General features: G+C 56.8%; 7 protein-coding genes across 7 annotated transcripts; all 7 read left to right on the plus strand.

Annotated features, from left to right (window-relative positions):
* Positions 1–27: 27 nt before the first annotated feature.
* Positions 28–1813, plus strand: ABB37_02912 (RNA pseudouridylate synthase-like protein; the record flags this gene model as incomplete). The annotated part of the gene is made up of 1 exon (XM_015800069.1): positions 28–1813. The coding sequence occupies exon 1, from the start codon at positions 260–262 to the stop codon at positions 1811–1813; it is 1554 nt and encodes a 517-aa protein (XP_015661671.1). The 5' UTR covers positions 28–259.
* A 448-nt stretch (positions 1814–2261) lies between these two features.
* ABB37_02913 (hypothetical protein) lies at positions 2262–3607 on the plus strand (the record flags this gene model as incomplete). The annotated part of the gene is made up of 1 exon (XM_015800070.1): positions 2262–3607. Exon 1 carries the CDS (start codon positions 2345–2347, stop codon positions 3605–3607), a length of 1263 nt encoding a protein of 420 aa, XP_015661672.1. The 5' UTR covers positions 2262–2344.
* Positions 3608–4248: 641 nt separating this feature from the next.
* On the plus strand, positions 4249–6132 carry ABB37_02914 (hypothetical protein; the record flags this gene model as incomplete). Its single annotated transcript, XM_015800071.1, has 1 exon — positions 4249–6132. The coding sequence occupies exon 1, from the start codon at positions 4762–4764 to the stop codon at positions 6130–6132; it is 1371 nt and encodes a 456-aa protein (XP_015661673.1). The 5' UTR covers positions 4249–4761.
* Positions 6133–6489: 357 nt separating this feature from the next.
* ABB37_02915 (hypothetical protein) lies at positions 6490–7529 on the plus strand (the record flags this gene model as incomplete). Its single annotated transcript, XM_015800072.1, has 1 exon — positions 6490–7529. The coding sequence occupies exon 1, from the start codon at positions 6546–6548 to the stop codon at positions 7527–7529; it is 984 nt and encodes a 327-aa protein (XP_015661674.1). The 5' UTR covers positions 6490–6545.
* Positions 7530–8200: 671 nt separating this feature from the next.
* On the plus strand, positions 8201–9256 carry ABB37_02916 (hypothetical protein; the record flags this gene model as incomplete). The annotated part of the gene is made up of 1 exon (XM_015800073.1): positions 8201–9256. One exon carries the CDS (start codon positions 8201–8203, stop codon positions 9254–9256), a length of 1056 nt encoding a protein of 351 aa, XP_015661675.1.
* Positions 9257–9962: 706 nt separating this feature from the next.
* ABB37_02917 (cyclosome subunit-like protein) lies at positions 9963–16508 on the plus strand (the record flags this gene model as incomplete). The annotated part of the gene is made up of 1 exon (XM_015800074.1): positions 9963–16508. One exon carries the CDS (start codon positions 9963–9965, stop codon positions 16506–16508), a length of 6546 nt encoding a protein of 2181 aa, XP_015661676.1.
* A 555-nt stretch (positions 16509–17063) lies between these two features.
* ABB37_02918 (putative intraflagellar transport (IFT) protein) lies at positions 17064–17576 on the plus strand (the record flags this gene model as incomplete). The annotated part of the gene is made up of 1 exon (XM_015800075.1): positions 17064–17576. The coding sequence occupies exon 1, from the start codon at positions 17187–17189 to the stop codon at positions 17574–17576; it is 390 nt and encodes a 129-aa protein (XP_015661677.1). The 5' UTR covers positions 17064–17186.
* Positions 17577–17690: the final 114 nt, after the last annotated feature.

Genomic DNA, 17690 nt, shown 5'->3' on the forward strand with positions numbered 1-17690 from the left:
TCTTCTTGTCCTCTTTCTCTAATGTGCAGCAACGACCGCTGATGCGTTGAACTGACGGAGTCATCCCAGCGACTTTTTAAAGCAAAGGAAAATAGGCGTCGATGGCATTCGGCGGTCACGGCTTTACATCCACATTTATTCATTGACGTCTGTTCCGTCTTCTAATGCATGACGCGCTCCGCGACGCAATAGTTTTTTTTTTCCTGTTTACATCATCGACGCCCCTTTCCTTTTTGTTGCTGTAACTTCCCAGGTGTCGATGCCGCGTGAGGTGCGATACTGTCGACCCAAGTCCCAACCCGCCGAAACGGTGCTTTCTTTCTTCGCACGCAAGTTCACGTACCTCTCCCGCGACGCGTGGAAGCATCACCTCTCCGAAGGTCACGTCTTCATAAACGGCGCAATTTTGACAGAAGAGGACTACGTTCTTCAGCAAGGCGACCAACTGCGCTTTGCCCCGCCGCGCTCGCTTGAGCCGCGCGTTGACGAGGAGAACATTCGCGTCTTATTCGAAGATGCTTCGTTGCTGGTGTGTGCGAAGAACGGCAATTTGCCCGTGGCAGAAGGTGGCCGCTACTGCGAGAACACGCTGATCGGTGTGTTGCAGCGCCGCGGGTCGGGAGCGTTTCATACGGCCGACACGGTGGTGGGCGGTGCGGTAGCAGGTTGCGAAGCAAACAAAGTGACCTGTGAGAAGATGCACGCATACGTCGCTGCGGATGCTGCGCTCACATTAAAAGCGGCGTCATCAAGTGAGCTACCAGACACACATTTGAAACGCACGAGTCCAAGCGTCTCACCGTCAGCGAAGCGGTCGCGAGAGCCGACACCGCCGCACGCAGTAGCCGCTCTACCCACACAGGAGCACAGAGCGGTGCCGCCTGCTGCTCCCCCAACTCTCTTAACGGTCCAGCGATTAGATAAGGAGACGTCGGGCGTGCTCGTCTTGTGCAGGAACTGCAGAGCGGCGAAAGCAATGGCTAGCCAGTTTGAAAGCCAAACACGCAAGTGCAGTGCGGCCGTAGAGGCTCGTGTGACGACGTCACGGGCAGCCTTCACAAATGAGGACTTCGATCGCATTGTGCGGCAAAGCGAGAAGAGCGTGGGCAAGACGTACATGGCGGTTCTCCTTGGTGCTGCCCCAATCGGTGCTACCTTCGTTGTGGTGAACTACATGGGCACCGTGGAGAGTCATCCCGCTTACCAGCATGATACAGCACACAGTCAGTTAAAAAGGCTGAAAATGTGTTGTGAGCCTCTGTTCTCTCCGTTGGCGGACTCCGAAGGCCCCAAAGAGGATTCACTGCAACCAACGCAATGGGGTAAGGTTGCCTGTACCCGAGTGCGCGTGTTGACAAGCAGCGAGTTGCTGGGTCTTTCCTGTGTGCAAGTGGAGCTGCTGACCGGTCGCAGCCATCAAATTCGTGTTCATTGCGCCTCTCTCGGCTATCCCATATTCGGCGACAAGCTCTACACCTCTGTCTCGCGTGGAAAGCCGGACGGCTGTGTTGCGGCGCCTGATGCGGTGTATCTGGCGCGCGTGCGCAACGAGGACGATCCTTTTTTGCTGGTAGAGAACGGGGCGGCGTTTGGGCGGCGTGTGTGGTGCAGACGGCATCTTCTGCACGCGACGGAGCTGCAGTTTGTGCATCCGGAGAAGCATCCTGCATCGGCGATGCGCTTTGTGGCGTCACCGGGCGATTTTTTTACGCGTGATGTGCGCTGGGAATCTCCAGCGGATTCGAACAGTTTCCAAGTCTTGCTCTCGGAAGCCTTCGAGCAATACAGTACTGCAAACCGTGTCTCTGTGTAGGTATAACACCGAACAATAGCCCGTCTTACAAACGGAACTGTGCACATCACGTGCGACGAATTGTGTGTCTCTTCTCTCCTCCTATTTGCTGCTTGCGTTACGCTGGTTGATGCCACCGATCTAGCGTTTTTTTTTTCCCTCGTTCTACAATGTGATGGTTCATGAACAGTCGGCGTTGACTGACCTCTGTGGCTTCAAGTGTTCATTCTCATGCACGGGTGTGTTTCTAGATGAGCACTCACTTTCCATGAGCGTTGCAGATGGCGCGTATGTGCTCCTCCCTTCTGTTTCTTCGCGGCTCTAGGAGTTTTTTGTGTTGTTGAGGACCTTCGCAGGAGGCGCGTGAGTTGAGTTGCCTTCCGATGTTTTTCTTTGTTTCATTCACACGGCTCTTGCTCCCCTTTTCCTCTTTTTCTAACTTTTCTCGTTTCCACAACGCACTCTTAATAGCCGCAGTTTTTTCTTCTAGTTTTTCTTGGCGCAGCGTTTGAAAACGAACCTCCCTCCCCCTGATACAAGAATCGTTCCACGATGAGCGGGAGCGCTGCACTGGCGCCTCCAACGGCGGCGCTGCCGGAGACAGACGAGGAGCGACTGCTGTTCTACTCTGAAGTTCTCATGGCAAACGTACCGACCCTCATTGCCGACCTCGGCTCGGCCAAGTACACCTTCCTGAGCTTCTCCGGCAAGACGCGAGAGGAGGTGAGGCAAAAGCAGAACCTCATTCAGTCTCTTGGCCGCAGCTTCACCTCCGTGACGGGGGCGATGCGGTCCTTGCAGAATGCGAAGAAAACACTGGAGGAGTACGAAACGAAGCTGATGAAGGCGGCGCCGCCGCGGTTTGTGACGAGCGAGGAGGCGTTGCGCCTCACGAGCAGCAGTGACGCCGCGGCTCCCATACCGGCAGATCGCACCCCCGCGCTGTCAGACAACATTCTCATCCTCATGGAGGAGGACATTCATCCTCTCCGTGCTGCCGAGGATGCGCTCGAGAAGGAGACGGCGGCTTTGGCGGAGGTCACGCAGGCCTGCCATGCGATGGAAGGCGCCTTCGAAAAGGCGAAGATTCAGTGTCAAGCCATGACGGAGCACGTGCAAGGCTTGAAGTGGAAGTACGATGCGGTATACAAGGCCTGGATGAGTGCCGTGCGGGAGAGAAAAATGGTGGCGGTCATGCGTGATGAGCTGAAGGGACGGACGGCACTGATTCGGGAAGCTGTGCAGGGCAGGAAAGCGATCGAGGACGAATGCAGTGCGCAAGAGCTGAGGATCATTCAGGACTCTATCGTGAAGGCCGAGGCCGACTCCGCTGCCATGACGCAGGAGTTAACGAAACAGAAGGCTCGTTACGAGGTGGAACTGGCCACCTATCAGATCGCATACAAGGAGCAACAGGCGGAGGTGGAGATGCTCCGTGATCGGTGCAAGACTCTGCAGGCACACCAGCATGATCTGGAAGCGCTGGCCAAGAAGCAGCAGCTGGAGGAGACGGATCGCAACAGTTTGCGACGGTTGGTGATGGAGACGTTAACGATGTCGCCATCGAAGCGGGAGAAGGCGGCGGACCGCACCTTGACGGCGGAGCAGCAGACGGAAGTGATGGTCGACCACCCGCTTGTGTCGCTGTTGGCCGCGCGCATTTTTATCCTCCAAGAGCAGCGCAAGACTATTGGCGGCATCTTGATCAATGCACGCGGCTTGGGGAAGAGCGATGACGTGAGCAACGCCATTGATCGCATCCAAGCGCTGCTTGAGCCAGAGATTCAACTGGATGAAGAGGCGTTAGCGAGCTAGCGTCTTTGCTTGTCACACTCCGGAGCACTTCGTTGCGTCGAGGAGAGAACGAAAGGCAGATGTCTGAGAAACACGGTCCTTCCTTCTTTTTGCGTATTATTGCTCTTTCTTCGCACCAAAATATATACACCTCTGTATTTTTAATAAGAGATAGGAAAGACGGCTGTTACGCCTCCCCATGAGCAGGAGTCTCCGACAAGGTTGTGGTTGGCTATTGGTATTATTATTACTGTGCGTATTTTATCGTCTTGACGTTTTTTTTTTTTGCCGCTTTTGCTGTCTGAACCCATCGCAGCGTATTATGCGTTGCTGTTGCTTATTTACGTTTCAGGAACGTTGCTTTCCTAGAGCTTCTACAAAATACACTTCAACCACTTCGGCCAGTTTGAATTGATTGCGGTGCGGTAGGAAACAGAGGCTGGAGTTCCAGTGTTGGGAAAGTGGCATGTCAACTTTAACGAAATGATATACGTTATTTTCACCTTCTTGCTTATTATCAGCCCACAGGTCGTTCTTCTGCACCTTTGAGAGCGGCTTGAGCCCGCTTCAGTGGACCCCTGCAGCACTCTTGTTTTTTTCTCTCTCTCTCTCTACACTCCATCTTGTCTTGCTGCGGCTGCCGTCCTCCATCAACGACTCACAGGGGTTTTCATCGTTTCATTATCATTTGTGGTTGCCCAACAGAAATTGGGACGTGGTCGTTCTAAAAGGTATGACCGCTGAATTGCAAATGTGCTGCATGACTGCACTTGTCCAACTCTCACTTCGCTGATCTCCCGTTAACGGGTCGCATGAACTTCCGATACTCGTTTAAACATATATGTGCAGAGTGTATTCATAGAGCCCGAGGTAGCAGCAACGCAAAACTATCGCTCATCCGTTGCACGCCAGTAGATTGGTACGATTACCCTTTGTTTTCGTGTGGTTCACACACTTATTGACTTCCTCTGAATAGCTACAAAGCAGCAGAGTGGACTCTGTCTTTCCTTTTCCATTCATAATTGCACAACGTTGGCATCAAACTAGAAAAAATAATAATACATTCTTCCTGCTGACTTTGGTGCAAGTAGTTGCATCTTTTCTTTCCGCCTCGTTTGCGCACAGAAGTGTTTGTGCGTGTGTGACAGAGGAACACGCAGTGGCGTGTCGGTTGTATGGAGTTTCCCGTCTACGTGGCTGCCGACTGCCACGGAGAGAAAATAAACGTTGCCGTACGGTACAATCCGCGCACCGAAACGCTGGTGCACCTCTTCGCCAATGCGGAAACTGCCTTTGCGCTCTTCACGATGCAGTATGCGCACGAAGAGCCACTGCAACCTTTTGCGTTCGCCTACGCGTACAGCGATGTGCAGTGCCAATGGAATCTGTTAGAAGGCCGAGACCAGCTGTCACCGTGCTGTCAGGTCTACGTCTTTCGCTGCGGTGGTCAGGAGTCGGTAGATGCCATTCCCGAGCCGATTAATCTTGTTCTGCGGCGGCCCGAGTCTGTTTCGCGAAGAGGTTCCTCACCGCGGGTTGGTCTGGCTTCCTCCGTGTCCCCTCCGCGTCTCTTTAGTGATCGATGGGTCTTGCCTCGCGAAGAACAGGGTGGGCACAACGGTAAGGTGGAAGATGTGGAAGCATCACCCGCTGCCGCTGTCGCTGCAACGGCACCCTTCCCGATCAACGCCAATGAAGGTCAACGCAGGAGTGGTGGCCGACAGGTGCATGAAGTAAAGTACGCACCGTCGACGTACGCGAGTGGTGTACGCCATTCGTTTCTTTCCGCTCCCGCACGGACAGCGGCTGCGGAAGCCGCGTCCTTCGGCGCAGTGCAGTCGCATCGCTTCCGTCTGCAGCTTGTGTCCCCTCCCATTGACTCGGCGATCCGTATCTCTAAAGGCGAACCTGCGTTCCACATTGCTGTCCGCAATAGCACACATCCGCCTTCTCTAGCCTACAACGAGGAAAACCCTGGCAGCTACAGCTCGGCAGCCGACCCGGCCGTGCTTACCACGGCAGCTTCATCCACGCGTGGTGAAACAGCAGGGATACCGCCTGCGTGGTACAACCCCGCGTCTGCCGTTGTTCTTTCTACTCCTGTGGTGAGCTCGTCGAGTACGCGTCATCGCTACCTTTCGCCGGGCCCCACCACGCCTTCATCGGTAGGCCAATACCGCTCCTCGACGCACTATGGTCGAGATCATCACTATGCCCCATGGCCTTCGCACTCGCCAGTGGCGAACAGTACATCTGCCCACTCGTGGCGATCTCCTTTTCCACAGGTTGTCCTTTCTGCGCCACCACCACCACCACCGCCAACACCGCCAACATCGCCACAAAAGCGCCTTGGACCACCTCCGCTTCACCCTCCCTCGTATTCCAATCATAACCGCTATCGGCGAGGAAGCAGTATTTTGCGAGAGGAGCGCGATCGTGTGGAGGAGCGAATGCACATGAGCATGGAAGACTTGCGCGCAAGCCTGCAAGCGGAGGATCGAGGGTACGAGCGTTCGAGAAGCTCGTCGCAGAACTATCGTAAGTGACTAGCCGAAACACTACGGAAAGCAGCTGCTCCTTTCTTTTTGTTATTCTCTCTCTCTTCATCTTCGTGTTCAGCGCTCTGCGACGCGGTCCCACGTGAATGCTCCTTGTCTTCCTCATCAGCGTAGCGCCACGCAAAGAGAAATAAGAGAAGCAAATATACATTCGTAATCCGTTTTGGTCGCACATCAGCTCATTTCTTTCCTTGTGAGCATGATAAGAACAGGCCTCTGTTTGCTCTCAGCTTTATTCCGAATTGCAACTCCCTCATCACTACTGCAGAAAAGCCGTCGTTTTGTCTCTTCCTACGTCTTCTTCCCTCCACCCCAACCCCCTACTCCGCCTCCTCCCGATTCGGTAGACTGTGCTACACAACTACGCAGCTCAGCCTTTTGTTTACCTTTTCTAGCCGATCATGTCATCCGATTTGAAGGACTCGTGCAAACAAATTCTGCACCGTCTTCAACAGCAGGATGTGGCCGAGTTCGCCTGCGTGCTTTGCGCTCAGCACGTGCGCGGGCAGGATGCGCTGATGCAGCACCTCATCGGCGAGCACCACATCCACTGTGTGCACTTCGACAACGTGTCAAACCTTCCCGAGTTGCTCAGGCACCTCTCACTGCTGCTGCACCGCGGGTCGGCGCCCTCGCATTGGACGTGTCCGGTGTGCGGGGAGGACACTCACAGCGCTGACGTTGACGTCCTGCTACAACACGCGTGGCAGAAGAACCACGCAAGTTGGAATCCGAGCACCGTTCCGAGTTTGTCCGAATGGTGGGTCACGGTGACGATGGAGAAAACTGTGCCAACTGCGCTGAAACCCGTCCGCAGTTCTACTGCGGCTGCAGGGAATACGAACGGCGTCGCGGACGACCAGGAAGACGACGATGATACAGCGTGGGATGCGATGGAAGATGAGGAGGTCGACGAGGACGAGGACTGGAACCTGGATTGTGTGTGTCTTTACTGCGACTACGACGGCGAGGATGTGCTGGAGCACCTCAAGTCCACCCACGACTTCGACTTCCGCACTGCCGTGCAGCAGCGCGACGACATGAAAAACGAGTACGATCTCATCCGTATCGTGAACGCCGTGCGCCGGGCAGTCGCGGCGGACCGCTGCCCCTTTGACGAGCACTGTGCGATCGACGGAACACACAACGACCGTGCGGCGTTGGAGCAGCACCTGCGGATGACCAAAGCGCACCGCCTTCCAGCGCACGTTGCAGAAAACGACGCTGCTTTGATTCCTGTGCTGCCGGGTGACGCTTTTATTTCGATGCTTGTGACGAGTGGCGGAGGGTTTTTGAAGGCGGAGGAGGACGACCCGGACTTCCCCATGGTGCCCACCGTGCACGAGCTGGCAGCCGCGGCGAGAGAGCGGGGAAGTAAACGATGACTTCTTTTTCTCTCTCATTTAGTCTCCTCGCATCTCGGCCGCCCTCGCGACAGCGCTGTTTCTGCGACTGGGGAGAATTCAAGCAGAAGTTGAGGACTTCTCGGATGCCCCCGCGCGTCTTTTTATTACGTTTAACAAGTTTAAATGCTGTAACATATGCTTGTCCACTACGACGTTCTAAGGACCACAAATAATACAATCCATTCAGGTACAACACTTTTAGAAAAGTGTGCCCCATCAGGTGATTCAATCGGCCTACAACCTACGGGGAGATCCTTCATGATGGCGCGTAGTCTCTACAGTGTTCTCCTGCTTTGCTTCGCTGTACTTGGTCAGCGCACGATGAGCGCACCTTCGGCGAAACGCACGGAAGGTGAGACGACTGTGGCGGGTGCCGTCGAGTCGTCACTCTCTGCATTGCCGCTTGTTTTATTCAACGATGCCATTTTTTTCTCCATCTTCTTTCTTTCTACGGCCACGACGTAAAGACGCGTTACTTCTGCCTTGGGAAAAGGAGGAGAGTCAATCGCCGCGTCCCTTCCTCACCAGCGATTTCAGAAGCGTTTCCACCACAGGACAGTAGACGTGCACGCATTTCATTCCGCTTTAAGGTGTTTTTGTTTTTAAAAAAAATAAAGGTCCCCCAAGAGGCGGTGTCATGAAGAGATAAAATGCGTGCACGCGTGCCGTCGTCCCGTTCTGCAAAATTGGATCGGTTGCTCAGGATTCAAAGCTCGCTGTTGAGTTCTTCTGCGGCAGAGGTGTCGCCTTCAAGGTGGGTCCGCTCATCGCTTTACCCAGCGCAGGCGGCCCAACTCTTGAGCAAGCCGCGGTTTTACCAGAATCGCATTGCGTGGGTCCCATCACAGTTCCTCTCAGACACAGACCCACGAGGCAACTTTACTGAAGAGGTTCCCCCCTCGAAGCCGCACCTGTGTGCGTCACCGATGTCCTTGTGCGACACCGTAGCTGCACAGGACGATGGCGTCGTGCCCATGCTAAACGCCTCCTTTTTGCATGAGACAAGCCTGTTTGCGCTTCTCCTCAGGCATCCTCTACCCTCCAGCCCACTGTCCCCACTGTCACGTCTGAGCGAGCGTTTCCCTGTCTTGGTGGATACGAGCGCTGCCCTTCACGCACACTTGCCTCCTGTGCCTGCTATGCATTACGGGATGCAGCACGGACATTGGAAGGTGTGCGTTCCAGACTCCGACGGTGCCTCTTGGTTTGCCGCAGCCACCTCCGCGCTCAACGTACAGCTTTCCTTCTCATCTGATGGTATTCGAAATGGTACGGCGTACCTTCTAAGTGACGACAGAAGAAGAAGCAAAGAGTCCGCTGATGAGGTAAGCCGTCAGGCATTGGACTGTCTTGCCAGCGGTGACTACTTGGAGAATTTGATATGGCCTACCGAGTGTAGCAGCGATGTGAGGCATGGGATTACAGCGGACTGCGTGTGGATCGACGCTGTCACTGTGAAGCGGTATTCGCTTGGCTATTACTCGGACGCGATTTGGGTGCCTTTCCACCCAAACCTCACTTTTGCGTCGTGGAACAGAATACGGTGTTTGCGAGATTCAAAACGTGTTTCGAAGTCATCACCTGTGGACGGTGAGTGCGTTGAACGACCTACTTCGCCAAATTCGAGGTGCGGCTGGGACTCCATCGAGAGTACAAAGCGCCTCGACTGTCGTGGAGAGCTGTTCATCTGCCCCCTAGAAATGTGAGGCCATCTTTGTCTGCTCCCCTTTCCCCGTCTTCGTTGGAGGTTCTTCCGCTGTTGATATTCTGCTCTTCGTAAAAGAGGGGGGAAAAAAAGAAGGAGACTTTTTCAATGTAGGATATCTGCAGCTTCTTCTCTTGCTGCAAAAGGTGTTCTTGAGGTGCAGGCCGATCACGCCTGTGTGAAAGCAGCGTTTCTTCAAGTTAACACTGTCAATGTACATTTCCTGTTGTCGCTGTTCAAGGTTTAATTGTCGCCTTCTCTTCTTTCATTCATCACTTCCCCAGGCTTCCTCTGCATTGAGATTTCTTCTCGTTCTTTTCTTCTCCTGTCTTCGCCGTGACGCTCCCGGCGAGCGAAAGGCCCAGCACGCGCACGCTTTTCTGATACCAGCAGACTCTTCCCACCACCACGACTCTTGTGCTGCGTAACGCATAGATCGTGGCTGCGAAGGTGAGAGCGTTCCCCATAGAATTTGGTTAAAAACGTTTTGTTCCTCGAAGATCCTCGTCAGATCTTGTACAAATCAGGATTATCGGCAAGGAAGACAAGTGACGGCGCTTCGTTCCCGTTTTGATTCACAAGCGTTCCTACAATATTTTTTCTTCTCCTTGGTCTTGGTGTGCGTGTGTGTGTTCTGGAACCATTCTCACTGTGGACGTTCCGCAAAAAACAACAACAGAAAAAGGATAGTCTTCCTCTTAATCAGCATGGCACTTAGCCCTTATACGATTGACGTCGGTCCTTGCCAGCCCGACGGAACCCGCGAGATTTTTCTGCAGCATCATCAACACGCATGCTTTAGCACGACACACCGCGAAGTGCTGCGGGTATGCCTCGCCAAGTGGCCAGCCAAGCCCAGCGTGGAGGACGCAGCACACACGTTGGATCTGGACGAGACAGAGGCTCTACGGGCCCAACGCACGGAGGAGGCGTATCAGGCGCTCCTCGAAAGTGGCAATTCGGAAGGTAGCAGTTTTATCCCGTCCCTCGCTGACGCTCCTGGCAACACCACATCTTTTGCACACCACAAAGGCTCTCGTGCATCTACCGAGAAGGAAGAAACCCCTGCGCTGGAGGACTACCTTTGCGTTTTTCATCGAGAGGAGTTGGCGGATCAGTACGGTCGGTACACCTTCGTCCAGCCGCAGACGATCTGCACGGCGTACCGCGTGAAGGACACGACGGCGCTGGAGCTTGTCCTGCACGGCATCGCTCCCCGTGACATCTCCGCCTTTTCGGTGGGCAGCGGTGGCGTCTTTCTTCACGGACGCCGGCAGTCTAGCAAAGGCGAGGTTGGGTTGGGTGCTTCGCTGGAGTTTCAGGGGCAGCTCTACAAGCCGGCGGCTGACACGTGGTGGATGGGATCGCCGCTGTCGGTGAAGCCGGTGTACGTGGCGGTGAGTGCGGTGGCGCCGCCGGGAGCTACGACGACAACGGCGGCCGAAGGTGACGGGACGAGCGGCCGCTTTTATGTGCCGGAGCCTTTTTGTGGAAGGAATGATGGGCAATCCAGCAATGTTGCGATCTCCAGCGCGGAGGTGTGCGTGGCCGCTTCACCGATTGGGTTCGGGGCAGACTCGGATAGGCCTGTGAGCCCGCATTCAAGCCCGCGCCCGGGAAGCCCTTTGGCGGACGCCTCTGTCGCGCACGTCGAGGGCCGCACCGCGCAAGGACAGTTTGACTTCCCACGTTCGCCATCCTCCACGCCGATCCCGTCCAGTCCTCTTCCCGGCGTCTCCCGGAGAGGTGAGGTGCAGAGTGGCGCGCCGTCCTCGTTGCCGTCCTCCTCTCGGGTGCCGCCGGCCCAAGCTGCGACCACGAATCCAAAATCCAAGTTTGTCTTTCTGGACGCGACTGTTCTGACGCAGCTGCCCCTCTACGATCCGCAGAACGAAACGCCGCTGCAAAGCTGCTTGGCTGTCGTGCGCACCGCGTCGGACGAGCTTGGCCTGGTCCTCACGACGCCCCTCTACGCGAATGACGCCATGCTGTGGCAGTGGTGGCCGCACCGTGTGCGACTGTCTCGTCTGGCCAGTAGCGGGTCTGCGCTGTCGGTGGTGGCCTCTGCGCACCCGAGCTGCGCGCGATGCCTTCTCTTTCTGTACGATTCGCACTCCCACCGGCTCCGAGTGCTGCGCACGCCGGACTTGCACACCAGCGAAGGAGAGCTGGAGGTGCTCTTTTCCTTCCCGTGCGGCGATCTGCCCTTTGTCTTTCCATGTCTGCACACCGCCACCCACCCAGCCCCCATTGCGGTGTGCAACTACCCGCGCGCAAATTGGATCTCCGTCTACGACGTGGCATCCCTACTGGAGAAGCCGTCGGCAGACACGGTGGCCATGCAGCTGGACTTTGGTGCGCACCAAAGCTCCCACCCACAGCGATTTGGCGAGGTGCGGCTGATCGGTGATGCGAACACATTGCCCAAACGAAGCGGTGATGCGTGCGGTTCGGACGCACAACATGGCGGGGCTGCCGGCCCGTACGAGAAGTGGCGTCGCAGAGAACGCAACTCGAAGGTCTGGGGCACCGACACGGCCACCGCTGTTCCCCATCCCATTCGGAGTCTGCTTTACCACTACGATGCCTGCTTGGTGCTGCAGTACGACTGGCCAAGCGGGGCGGCGCAGACGACGGAGGCGGCGGCCACGGACGCGTTTCCCAGCACCCACACCGAAAACGCTGGAGGGGCGGCAGCGGAGGGTGGCCGTAGCCGACGCCGTCGGCGGTGTGAGGGGACCATCTCGTACACGATTTCCTTCCCTTCGTTGACGAGCGAAGTCCAGCCTCTGTTGGCTTTTATGTTAGAGGCGTTGAGCGCCGCCATGGGACCACGCATGGTGGCCTTCCTTGAATACCAGCTCTTCATGGAGGCGTGGGGCTGCAGCTGCACGTCGAATTCGTCTTCAAATCCTTTTCAGACCTGTGCAGCATTCTTGAAGCGGCTGTGCATGCCCGTTGTGCAGCGCAACACATTCGCTGCCGGGGAGGAAGGTGTCGCAGGGACACGTGATCACGGCGACGCTGCTTCCTCCTCCGCTACTGCTGCTGCAACAGATCCAGTGGGAAGGAAGATCCTCGCCGATTCAGACAGGTTCGTTGACCCGTCGATGCTCACTCTCCAGCGCGTGCAGAGTGTGCTTGTCTCGTCAGACAAAGACGCTACGCTACGCACCGGCGACATCTCCAACACGGAGGCGCAATCTTCTGGAAATGCTGCACTAATTCCGTCCTGGACACCACAGCAGGCGGGCTTGACGCTGGTGGCGCTGCACCTATTGTTTGAGTCGTGCCGTCTGCAAGAGCCGCTGTGGAAGGTGCTGCCTCCGCTTGCGGAGTTGAACCACAGTTTGAGTGTGCAACTGAAGTGGCCTTCTTACGTGGAGTTCTACAACGCGATGCTGTTTACCGCGTCTGCGAACTTGCATGAGCCGCGAGAAGAAGCCACGGGCGCGAGCTGTTTTGCACAGTGCCTTCCCCAGGAGGTGCTGGAACGCCACTTTGAGTATCTGCAACCACAGGCGGACGTGAACCCTACTGGGGCCTTTTCTTCCACTTCGCCTTCCCACGCCCCGCTTGTGGCAAGATCGGGCCCGGTGGAGTTCGCCCACGGCGATGCCCCAGATCTCTTTCGACTGCTTTCGATGCTCGCGATGGGTAGCAAAGACGCGGCGTCGCACGCAGCGATGTACCGCGCGTGGCCGCTTCTCCGGAATGTACCGGAAACGCACCCTATCGCACTCGCGAATCGCCTTGTGGCGGTATATCGCGATGTATTCGGAGCCGCTCCAGTGCCGCACCACAACAACAGTACCCGCGGCAGCGCACCACTCGCAGGAAGTGGCGGAGCAGAACACAAAAACAGCGGGCCCTGCCGACGGAGGTGGTGGGAACGCATTTGCACGCAGCTACTGCAGCAAAAGATCTCCGCCAGCCTTGTCCGCCAAGTCCTTAACACCGGGGTGGCGTACCCGCTACTGGAGGCGATTGCCAAAGGTCGTGAACAGGCAGAGGCGACCTGGCCAGCCGTTTTGCTGGACCTCGTTGGACGTCGTGATCGGTGCCCGCCGACGTCGCTCGCAGCTCGACTTATCAGCGCCGGGCGACACGTAGTGGAGGCGGCGGAGGAGAATGCGGTAGCCCGCCAAATTCGCGTGGCGCTCGCCGAGGACGATGGTGTGTCGGTGCGACCTGATTTCCGCAAGACGTGGCGTGACTCGCGTCTGGAGGTGGCGCAGAACATCTTCAACACTGTCACACCAATCTCGCTGTCGGGGTTTGAGGACCGGCCAGAGGAGCTCACAGGGGCGCTGGAGCTGCTGTCGAGCCGTGCCCGCGCTATGCCGCTGGGCCGTGGGATGCTGACGATGTGTACGCAGAGCTTCAAGGTTCAAGACAGCATTCCCATCCCACCCCTGAACCTGAACGGCCGCACAAACGACGGGGTCTGCATGGTGAACAAGTCCACCGATGACTTGATGTGGCCGCTCTTCCACAACGGGTGTGCAGCAGGGCTGCGCTTTCTGCCGCTACCGCCGTCCTTTTGTGCTGGCGTAAGCAACGGTGCCTCCGCGGACGCGGCGTCCCCTGTCGCACAGGGTGGTGGCGGAGGAGCTCGAGGAGAAGACGCGTCGAGCACGTTCAACCAAGATGCGAGAGCAACCGGCGCCACCGCGGCGCAGACAATCACAAAGCAGTGGGTCATGTACCAGACCAAGAACATCGGCAATGCAGCTTCGCGTGCGGGATTGCTGCTGGCGACCGGCATTCTCGGCCACCTCACCGTGCTGCAGCGCACGGACATCTTTTACCTCCTCATTTCCCGACAGGAGCAATACGTGTGGCGCGAAGCCACCACGATGGCTGTCATGCTCGGCCTGAGCTGCAGCTTCTGTGGCACGAGCAGCGAGGCGGTCTTCCGCTGCCTGTCCGTCCACGCGCAGTCGCTGAACCCGAGCGCGGAAGACATCGAAGTCTCTCTCGATGTGCAAACGGCGGCGTTGGTCTCGATGGGACTGCTGTGCCAGCAAGCGCCATCGAACACGTTCCTGGTGGAGGTGTTCCTTATCGAGATCTCGCGTCTGCCGACGGACGAGCACTGCAGCAAGCGAGAGGGCTACGTGTTGGGGGCGGGCTTTGGTCTCGGTCAGCTGCTGCTCGGCGTGGGTGCCGCGCACGGCGTCCCGCACGTGGAGGACCGCCTTTTGGCCTTCATGAACGGTGCGCCCCGCAAGTCTGCCGTGTCGACGCGCGAGGGCGTGGAGTACTTCGAGGAAACGATGGGGCGTGGCGAGGCGGGTCACTTCCTCGCGCGCGCGTTACTCTCGCAGGAGCAGCGCGAGGCGACCTTTAACTCCTGCGCCAGCGTCTACGAAGGCGACTGCTACAACGTTTTCGTCTCCGGTCCCGCCGCTGCCGTCGCGCTGGGCCTGATGTATCTGCAGACAAACAGCGCGTTTATCGCGGCCAAGATGGCGCCACCGAATCGACGCACGGCGGTGCAGCGACTGACGCCGCTGATGTGCCACCTGCGTAGCACGATGGCGTCGCTGATCTGCTGGAGCTCCATCGCGCCATCCCGGGCGTGGCTCTTCGCGCAGTTGCCCTCTTCCCTGTTGCAACTAACCACGGCCGCCACCAACGTTCCCAGCCTGGTGGCACAACAGCGCAACTACCTCCTCATGAATCTCGCCCACTGCCTGGCGGGCCAAGTCATGGCCATGGGCCTGCGCTACGCCGGTACGATGGACACGCAGGTGCGCGACGTCATCTTTGCAGAGTTGCAGGGCTTTTTGCTGGGGCAGATCGGCTCGACGAAGACGGCCATACCCGCCGTGCAGCGGGCGACGGGTGCGTATGAAACCTGCACCCTCACCTGCGCCAGTGCGCTGAGCCTCGTGATGGCGGGCACGGGCGATTTGAAGGTGTTCACCGCGCTGCAGCACCTCTACCGTCGCACCAACGTCGCCTACGGGTCGCACATGGCGGTATCGATGAGCATGGGTCTGTTGTTTCTCGGCAGCGGTCGGCTGACCTTGTCAAACAACATTGCATCGGTCGCGGCGCTGCTGATGGCGTTCTACCCGCAGTGGCCAAGCGACCCGGAGGACAACACACATCACCTGCAGGCACTTCGGCACCTCTACGGGTTGGCGGTTGTGCCGCGGGTGATGGAGGCAGTGGATGCGGTGAGTCAGCAGCCGGTGTCCGTCCCGGTGTGCATTTTCCTACGCAGTGCCGATGCCAGCGGCACCACGGCACCAACGGCGGCAGATAGCGGTGATGCCGCTCCACAGGGCACTACCTTCACTGCAAAAGGTAGAGAAATATGCACGCGGACGCCGTGTTTGTACCCACCAGTGGAGATGATCGAGCGCGTTGAGGTCCACAGCCCGCAACACTACCCTCTCACCTTCGACTCTGCCAGCAAGGAGCTGACGCGCTCGGCGAGTATGGAGTTTCGGGTAATGACAAAAGACACCGCGCTCAGCCACGACGGCAGTCGCACAAGTCGGTCACCGCTGGAATCCCGCCTCCTGGACTGGTTACACCGCCTCTTCCACCAGCCGTCGACCACCACCGCGGAAGCGCTTACCGTCATGGACAGTGTGAAGCTACTGCACCACGTTCAGCGTCGACTCGTCTCGACTGCCATGGCAGGCGATATGTTGCTGAACGGCGACTTCAGCGCAGCCGTGAAGGAGGCGATGGAGAAGCGGTACAACCACATTTTCCTGCACCGTGCAGAGAGCAACACTACCGTGATGCAGACACCGAAGTCGCACGCAGCGCCGCACCACCCGCTGTATCAGCTCATCATCGAAAACAAACCGTACGGACACGTGCTTGAGAGCGTTGCGATGCACCCCCGCGGTACGGCGGCCTTTCCATGCGACTTTACCTCGTTCATCTCTACGTCCCGTTCCGCTAGCAGTTACCACGCGGAGGACGAAGTCAATTGCGCGGAAGGTGAGGCAACGGCTGTGCTGGACTTGGATGCGCTGCATCGATGGACCACAGAGGCTCTCCATTACTACGGCTTGAAGCAGGCGGCGCGGCAACATATTCGAGGCGTTTTTTCTGTCATTTCCAATAGCACCGCCGCCGAGCAGACAGCCAACGCTTCTGTCTCTGTTCATTCGGCTTCGTCTTCTTCTTCTGTCATGCGGCTTACATGTCTTTTGAAGCTACAGGCCTCCACACAGCTTCCTTTCAGCACGCTAGAGAAAGTCTGGGTCTGCTGCTTCAGCTGAGCATCCGTTGTCAGCGCTCACCTAGGTGGATAACGGGAAGATGCCCGCAATTCTCATTGAGGGGTTGTGTCGAAGCTACACTTCTTTGTGCGCCGTGCCTTTTTCCTTTGCAACGGAAGGCAGCGGACTTTTTTTTTGATTCCTGAGGTGCAGCAGGTAGAAAGCTCGCCGCGGCCGATTCTATTCGTATATTCGATTCTCTTAGGAACATCTATGGCTGCATAAATAGATTTTGTTGCGCTCTTCTTTTTTGTTTTGGGTTTCGCACAACAGTCAACGAAGGAATACAAAAGGAAAGGAGGGAGGACGCAGGGAAACCCTACAAGGAAGGGGGGGGGGAACGGGATCGCGTGGAAAGACGGCGTGCAATCACCAACGTGCTCCACGAATTCGTTGTTGTCGTGCACACTATAACAAACTTGAGCTATGCTGAACATTAACGTGGATGTGGCAATACTTTGGATCATTCACCGAAAGGAGTCGCTAATCAAATCATCTCTCTTCTTACTTTTCACTCTCACGCATCAGCGATACAAACGTTTCTGCTGTTATCGAAGTCACTGTACTCAAAACTTAGAGATCCCGTACAGTGTCACAACACCACGATTGCCGTGACACTTTATTCCATTCGTTTTCTCTTGGTATACCTCCTGATCCGCCTTGGCAGCCAACGCAGCGATGGAGGAGGATCAGCTCATTATGTTTGATAGCAATGGCGCTATCCGCATGTACGGCCCCGAAAAGTTTGAGGAGCTCGTGAAGGCGGTAGAGGTCGAAAAACGCTATGTGGAAAAGATGGATGAGTTCCTCACCTTGGTGCAGCGCACCATGGCGATTGTGCGGAAACTGGGAGACGCCATTGAGGCGGAAAAGCTGACCGCGATCGGCTCGCGTAACATCGTGGAAAGCGAAGCGGAGGAGCGCTTTCGTGCGGTGCAGGAGGCGCAGGTGCGTCTGCGCGAGAAGCAAATGGAGCTCGACCGCTACGTGGCGGAGTACGAGTCACTGAAGCGCGTAGAGCAGGAACAGCAGACGTTCTTTCAGCATTTAAGCCAGGCGAAGGAGTAGAAGTCGCGGGACCGCGCCGTTAGATGTGGTGTGGAATGACGGGCGTGTTGGGTATGGTGGCGAGAAAGGAATTGAAAAAGCTCTTCGAATGTACATATTCGGCTCCTGTCGACT

This window comes from Leptomonas pyrrhocoris, assembly GCF_001293395.1.
Source record: "Leptomonas pyrrhocoris isolate H10 chromosome Unknown, whole genome shotgun sequence".
Lineage (NCBI taxonomy): Eukaryota > Euglenozoa > Kinetoplastea > Trypanosomatida > Trypanosomatidae > Leptomonas > Leptomonas pyrrhocoris.